The sequence below is a fragment of the Ceratina calcarata genome, unplaced genomic scaffold (assembly GCF_001652005.2).
Source record: "Ceratina calcarata isolate Rehan_Ccalc_2016 unplaced genomic scaffold, ASM165200v1 scaffold554.2, whole genome shotgun sequence".
NCBI classification, from domain to species: Eukaryota; Metazoa; Arthropoda; class Insecta; order Hymenoptera; family Apidae; genus Ceratina; species Ceratina calcarata.
This window is the reverse complement of record NW_017176727.1, coordinates 32536-40173: the sequence shown is the minus strand read 5'-3', so window position 1 is coordinate 40173 and position 7638 is coordinate 32536. Positions and strand designations below refer to the sequence as shown.

Below are 7638 nucleotides of genomic sequence, written 5' to 3'. Positions count from 1 at the left end.
TATGTATAAATATATGAGAGAATGGTTAATGTAAAATCATAGTAAATACATTGAAATATGTTAGGGGACGGTTCGAAGAGAGTGGAGGGTCAGTACACGAAGGATGGGATTAAATCTGATGCGAGGAAAGACGAATTGGAGCACGGGATGAGTCGATTAAAAATTCAAAACCAAGGTTCGGGTTCGGACTATGACAAAACTGGTCAGAGTTCATCCAACGTCGACTCTGGCAGAGGTTCTGCTGTATATTCTAGCGGGAGGCGGCCACCGCCGGAGGACCAGACTCACCCCCCAGGTTAGTTGTCTCCATTCCAATATTTCTCATCAATATAGACTTTCATATATCTAAGATGTCAATTTTTTAAATTCAATGACCGATCGAAATTTCCTTTATCAATTGAACCTTGCTAGAAATAAATGAAAATGTCTAAGTTAAGAATATTGGTAATAAATTTGATTGATGACTTCTTCAAATGTTCTGTGAATTGTTTTCGCAGTGCAAGATTCAGAATGGGTTGACATAGTGGAGACGGAGCTGAGAAGTATCCTGGAGCCGAGAGACGTGCCAGCGATGGCGCATTCCACCCTCTCGGAGAGCGTGTCGTCGGTCACGCCGCCCCTACCGCCGCTTTCGCCCCACGAGAGTCCCAGAACACCGAGAAATCGATACTCGGCTAGGTAACGCTTAACACAGCTCGTCGGCTCTCGCTTAAAACAGAGATCCATCTCGTTTAACTCGTGACCCGATGCCGGATCGTTCGAAGACGTTTCACATAATGATTGATACGATATTTGGTACAATATTTCGTGTAAATTGGAATAATGCAACGTCGATACGAGCAATGATCCGTACAATGATTGACACAATATCTGATATCAATACTAATTGATATTACATTTCCAATAATATTACAATGATTGATACAATGATTCATCTAATGATTGATATAATTTTCAGTAGACTATCTGACAGAACGTATCCCATAATAATTCAATGCAATAATTTTTATAGTAATTGTAAAATGTATAATTAATTGATCTGATTTCGCATGATCTCTACAGACTCTTAACACGCTTGCATGTTTCTCGCCGTTTTAGCTTACCGTACGGATCGAAACCAAATTACACCGATTACGGGAAGGCGATGGACAAGAGAGGGTTCTCCGGCAGTTCGAAGCATCGCGGCCCGTCGAGTTCCAAGAAGGAAGCCGCGAAGAAGTTCTCTCATCGTAAGTGGTTCACCCCTGTCATTCATTTTTACTGGCTCTCCCAGCCCGAGGCAGAAAAAACAACTCTACTTACTATATTCATTTAGTTTTCGGCGTCGAGGCTGCCGATCTCACGTCGACCACCACCGGTCTCGATCTGGACTCCATGTTGGACAGGAGCGATTCAGATTTGAGCACGAACGACGCGAGGACCATTAGAAAACAGCTCGAGGGCTTAGAAAATATGTACAGCGAGGTAAGCGATATTCGACGAAATTCTATCGCGTCAGGTCGATGCATATGAATTTTTTTTTTATCAAGTTGCACGTTTCATATATATGAAACTAATGTTTATGTACCTTCATATAATTATTACATATTTAATATAGTACTTAAGAATATCGTCTGTGAAGTATAAATTTTTGTATTAGATTTCTAATCGCGCTATTAATAAAACTATTTCGATTTATAAAAACGAAGTCATTTATATGTAAAAGAATAAATATAGGAGACGCAAATTTATTTATTATTTTACGTGTTTGACTACACAGGTACTGAAACTACTGGGTGGGAGCGTGAAGAAGAGGCGGAAAGCGAGGGGTCTGGCGAGTTACGGGTCAGTATCGTCGTTGCCAACATCCTCCGTCTCTTCGAGGCCCGTCACGAGGCATCACGATAAACGGAGGTCGCACGCGATCGACGACAGGATGAAGAAAGCCAAAGACATCAAGGTCAGTTGCCCCATGCTCATCTCATTACGCGTGAGCCCTATTTTAAAATGTTCAAGCTTATATTGCATTATCTGAAATAAATGAAATAAGTAAACTGCGGATTTTTATATTAAATGAAACAAAGAATATTAGACACTTCTTTTATTACTTAAGGATGTATTGGCTATACAGTCAATCCCAAAAGTTTATGTACTTTAGAAAAACGCATTTGCTATAATNAGTTAAATATGATTATATGGCATTTCATTGGCATTGACGAAATCCGACCATTCCACTATCGAAACAGCCAACTTTTGGCAAAAAATTTCGTTTTTCTTCAATAACTTCTAAACCCTTTGAGATACGGGAAAATTGTATAGGACCTTTCTTGTAGAGGACGACGAGATCTACAATTTACATGTCAAAATTTTTCGCTAGCATTAATATTTAACGAGTTATTGAGGAAAAACTAAAAAACAGTTTTTTGCAAATTACTCGTTAACTATTGACACTAGCGAAAAAATTTTACATGGAAATTGTAGATCTCGTCGTCCTCTACAAAATGGTCCCATAAATATTCCTCTAAGTCCATCCGTTTGGGAGTTATTGCCAAAAAACAAAAAATTTGCAAAATTTGAAGGAGTACCCCTTGGAAAAATTTCGGAAAAATGTTTTTCCTCAAAATTTCGAAACACGCTTCAAATAAAAGTTCTATTTTTCTAACTTCGGTATTTAACGAGTTACAGAGTATTAACAAACGTTTTCAACGATTGGAGTCGCACGTGGTCACCCTCGCAAGATCGGTGGCACACTTAAGCTCTGAAATGAGGACGCAGCACTTGATGATACAGGTGAGTCAGAGGACTCATTGTTAAACATTCACAAAATCATATAAATGTATTCCTATAGAACATTTAATAACAATATGCAATTTCCAATATTAATATAGAATAATTATTCGTACCGTTTATTAATTATTTGCTTTCACAATTTTTATCTGAATCTTAAATGACATAAATGGCAAGGGTTTGACAAAAGAGATATAATAATGATTTAAGTAATGAATGGAATTGTATTTGGAATGAAAGGAGTCTGGGATATCGCAGACTCCTTGCTGCTTGCTATTCACGATAAAAATTCAATTTCCATTTGAAGTTTAAATAACAGAAATGGTTAGAGGAGAATGAAACAGTGAAGTATTGATGAATGTTTTAATGAGCTGAAATACTTTTAATGAATTAAGTTTGAAATATTTCCCAGGTATTCGCAATAGAAATCCAATTTCTATCTGAACCGTAAATAACATTCTTCTAAAAGAGTAAAGAGAAGATCGATAATGATGAATCTCGTAGCGAGTGGAAATACTTTAAGTGACGGAAGTATGGAATATCGTAAACTTATTACTACCAGGTATTCGCAGGAAATGGAGAACATAAGGGGCGAGATAGCCGCGTTGCGGACGCAGACGAGCATGGCGATGGTGAGATCGCAGTCGCAACCGTTGATCAAAGACTCGGAACTCCCAGCCCTGTCGAATCCATCGAGGGTGAAGAAGCTCACCAAGTTCTTCGGAACGGAACCACCTCTCATCCGGTTATTCCTCAGGGAACTTGGGTATGAGGTAAGTGCATTATATTATTATTCTTGTAATTAAGTAATTCATAAACAATAAACAAGGTAAAGTGATTATTATTTTAAATTAAAAATATTTCAAGCTTCACATAAATGTCCAAAATAGAAAATAATATTTCCATATTATTAAAATTTCTAAAATATGAAGAAGTTTTTATTGGGTACGTTGTTAGAAGACAGGCGAAGTTAAAGTTCCTTGAATTGAAGTTAAGTTAATTATGAGATTAAGCTGAACGACGGTTAAGGTAAGACATTGATTGGTTTCACAGAAATACGCAACCGCGTTCGAGAAGGAGAAGGTCGGCATGGTGGAGCTTCCTTACCTAAGCGAGGAGAGGCTGCAAAAGATGGGAGTACCGTTGGGACCCCGGCTCAGGATCCTGCAGGAGGCGAGGATATCGGTTTGCAAGGATCCAATTTACGTTGTCTGACTCGTATGTACGCGCGCGCGTATGTGAACGTGTGTATGCGTGTGCTTGTGTGTATGTGTATTTTTTCTGTGTGTATGCGTGCGTGGATCGCTCAGGGATAAAGTTGAAACTGGTATGAAGGCGAATGAAAAATGAAAAAAGTTCTCGGGTCGTTTCGCGCTGTGACCGTGAACGTTTAAAGAACACTTAGAGATCCATTCGTTATTGAATAATCCAAAGAAGATTAAAAATAGATTCGAAATAAAGTATTCAATGTCATCGTGCAATGGGAATATTGAATTCTGTTCGATATTAATGTACAGTTTGGATATTAAATATAATAGTAAATATAAATTAGTATAAAATTTAAATCGATATCTTAAAGAATGAAAATTTAGGTTTTGATTTTTACTAGAATGGAACGAACACTGTATGAGACAAATAATTGTTCTCTGTTGTTAATTATTACGGGAATGAAGCGGGTGAAGTGAAATCGAAGAATTAAACATTTGTTATATTTAATAGACGGATTAAGCAATTAGTTAATTAATCGTATTACTAAGTAACGAACTAAATATCAGGTGTCTCATTATTTTGTTATTGGTGAAAATGTGTTATTTAAACGGATAAAATAACAACGAGCAATAATGATTATTAAAGACTTAACTGTATACATACTAATCGCACGTTATTTCTGCGTATCATTCGACCAAGTTTACATAATTTATTATAAATTATTGATGATACGAGAGTGGAATACGTATAATTTGTACACAGAAACGATAGTCTGGCTCGTGTACCATTCGATTAAGTTAATTATTGATATCTTAATTATTATTATTAATATAAAATTGTTATCGGTACATTAAAAGTGTAAATAAAAGTTTTTTTCATGCGAGTTATCCGCCGCCACGATCTACTGCGATCTGTTTATTCGACCGTAGAAACAATCTTAATCGTTAATAGGTCAGTCAAGTGAACTGTACCACTTGTAGCAACTAACACCAGATCCCTACGTTCATACTTAATCTATCACTCGGACATGCATTTACATAGTCCGAGTGATAGATTAAGTATGAACGTAGGGATCGATTCGAATCGATCTTGGCCAATTGTCATTAATCGAGGGAACGAGCTTAATAAGAAATGTGAACATAGATCGAAAATCAATCGATGAGTTTTATTCATCAATTACGATACCAAATCATACCATTTACGACCATTGAGCATCGTTGAAAATATCTTTCGAATCGAAAGGATGAGAAAAATGTATAGACAGGGCACGTTCGAAATTTTGGTCATGAGACCACCACTTCCGGTCCCTCTCATCAGGAAATGCACAATTTAACAATTTAACAATTGCGTCCAATTATTTTTTCCAGAGGCCTCCGGGCCTTTCTTTGATTAGCCTTTGCGGCGGTTCCTTTACCAGCACATCAATTATTTAATTTCCTTTCTATTGGATAAAAAATCTTCTTCAGGCATTCATATAAATTAAATAAAATTAAATACTTCAATGAAGCGATCAATTTTATATATATTATTCAATGAGTATTGTATTATTTTGTATACGCGAGAATTGGAACGATCGACGCCAATGCTGTTTCTCAAATTTGTACACGCGTAGCTTCCTAAGATACAATTTCAATTAACCTACGATGACCCCCTCGCTCCGTGGGCTCTTGGGTATTTACGGCTTCTGGTATCGCAGCCGGAGCTCCGAGCACAGTAAGCGCAGTTCGCAGACGAACGCCGCGACGTTCATCTCTCGTTCACATCGCGAAGACCCGTGCCGTCGACGATGACCCGCGATAGCGTGACGCTGTTCTCGTTTATCTTCTGTCTCCTCTTCCTGGGACTGTACCACGTCGAAGGAGAGCTCGTCCAGTGGGGGCCGTGTTCTTATCCCGAGGGTGAGCATCGATTTTTCTAATTTATAATCAATTTTCCAAGGTTGTTCGACACCCGTAACATCGAATTAATTAAATCTCTGCTGTGTAAAATCGATATGCCAAACTCGGAATGGTATTGGTTCTGATTTTATTGATATTTATTGATAGAAATTGTAGGAAATCCATTTTTATTACTTGATATTTACGTTCTTTTAATATTGGAATTATTGGCGTCAATTCTAAAAACGTGCAGTTCGCAAAATTTTTGCAGACTTACACTTTTTCCAGTTTTCAATATCTTTTTTATATAAAGATTGAATTTCTATATGAAACGTAAATATGTAATATGAACCGACTGCACTTATTATAGATATATTTAATGTTAACGAATGCTGAGTTATAATATAATAGATGTCTTTTAATGTTAACGAATGCTGAGTTCAGTGATAACATGAGATAATTCAAAGTCCACTTACTTGTTTTATCAAAGGCGTTACACCATCGAATTGTACGGTACACGAAGTGAACATAGACCCGTGTAAAGAGGCTGCTGAGAACAAACCATGTAAATTAAAAAGGGGAATCGTCGGGAACATGACGTTCCATTATACACCTAGTAAGCATTTTCACGTAGTTACGTGCAGTTCAAATCTCGTGTCTTCATTCCATCAATCAATTACGATAAATTATATTTTTTTTTAGCATTCTCGTCGGACAAATTAGAGGGTAGAATATATTGGGTCAGTCAGCTGGCGGATATCCCATTTCTGGGCTTGAATTCCAACGCTTGTTTAATGACCAACTGCCCCATCGAGGCTGGCCAGAAGAACATATACCGCGTGCAAGTACCGATTTTGAAAGAATATCCAGTCGTAAGTATCACAAAAAAAAAAAAATAATTACTTACTAATTCAGTTTTGAAATAATTCCAAATAGAGAATCTGTGAAAAATTCTAAGAGTCTAACTTTCGTTTCAGCGGACGTATAATTTGAAATGGAAAATCTGGAACGACCAGGAGGAAGAGTGTTGCTTCCAGTATCAAATTAAAATAACTAAATAAGAAACATTGTAACACTAATAGCCCGCGGACGGTAATAAAAAGATTACATTTCGTTTATTTTACTTAATTCGATAAAATTCAACGACAGAACCTCTCCTCGTCCCTCTCCCTGTTATTCTCTTATAAATACATAAACTAGTATTTTGTTTTAAATGTATTTCGAGTAGAAAGAAATCTGCCATCGTCATAAGCCTTGACATTCTCATTAATTGATTTATTACGCTCGTTCCTTCGATCAATAATAATTCATCAACACCGGTTTGAATCAATTTATTGATTCCTTGTGTTGCATACCAATGAAATGCACATCTGACAAGACAGAGACGGAATAATAAAATATTGCACGAATTATTTTATGAAATATTCTACTCCATCGATTTGAATATATCGATGGAGTAGAATAAAAAATCTTCTATTATTGATTAATACAATAAAAACGAAAAAAAGATCGCTGCGGATAGGATTCGAACCTATGCGGGAACAACCAACCCATTGGATTTCGAGTCCAACTCCTTAACCACTCGGACACCGCAGCTGTTGCAATTCTACCCTTAAAGATAACAATTTATACACTTCGTTCTAATTTACTGAATGACTGAACTAAAATGAATACTAACACTAAATCGAGATATATAAATCAACTAAATTGAAATTATATTCGTATTTGTTTTTATTCGAAGACTGATGGCCTTTCGGGATACAGGGAATTACATTCGTAATTTATT

The 7638-nt window shown here is 36.7% G+C and overlaps 2 protein-coding genes and 1 non-coding gene across 3 annotated transcripts in view; 2 read left to right on the top strand and 1 right to left on the bottom strand.

Moving 5' to 3' along the window:
- LOC108629093 (uncharacterized) overlaps positions 1–5755 on the top strand; it is a 10017-nt gene extending 4262 nt beyond the window's left edge. The window contains exons 6-14 of the mRNA XM_026817085.1: positions 65–295; positions 498–678; positions 1099–1229; positions 1316–1464; positions 1760–1939; positions 2665–2769; positions 3339–3539; positions 3820–3951; positions 5672–5755. Coding sequence (XP_026672886.1) covers positions 65–295; positions 498–678; positions 1099–1229; positions 1316–1464; positions 1760–1939; positions 2665–2769; positions 3339–3539; positions 3820–3951; positions 5672–5692 — 1331 coding nt within the window. The 3' untranslated portion in view covers positions 5693–5755. The remainder of the gene's footprint in view (positions 1–64; positions 296–497; positions 679–1098; positions 1230–1315; positions 1465–1759; positions 1940–2664; positions 2770–3338; positions 3540–3819; positions 3952–5671) is intronic.
- LOC108629111 (MD-2-related lipid-recognition protein) lies at positions 5672–6975 on the top strand. Its single transcript, XM_018031503.2, has 4 exons — positions 5672–5873; positions 6343–6468; positions 6555–6724; positions 6830–6975. Exons 1-4 carry the CDS (start codon positions 5762–5764, stop codon positions 6911–6913), a joined length of 492 nt encoding a protein of 163 aa, XP_017886992.1. The 5' UTR covers positions 5672–5761; the 3' UTR covers positions 6914–6975.
- Positions 6976–7362: 387 nt separating this feature from the next.
- Positions 7363–7448, bottom strand: TRNAS-CGA (transfer RNA serine (anticodon CGA)). Its single transcript has one exon. It is a non-coding gene; the product is annotated as a tRNA-Ser (tRNA).
- Between the last annotated feature and the right edge of the window lie 190 nt (positions 7449–7638).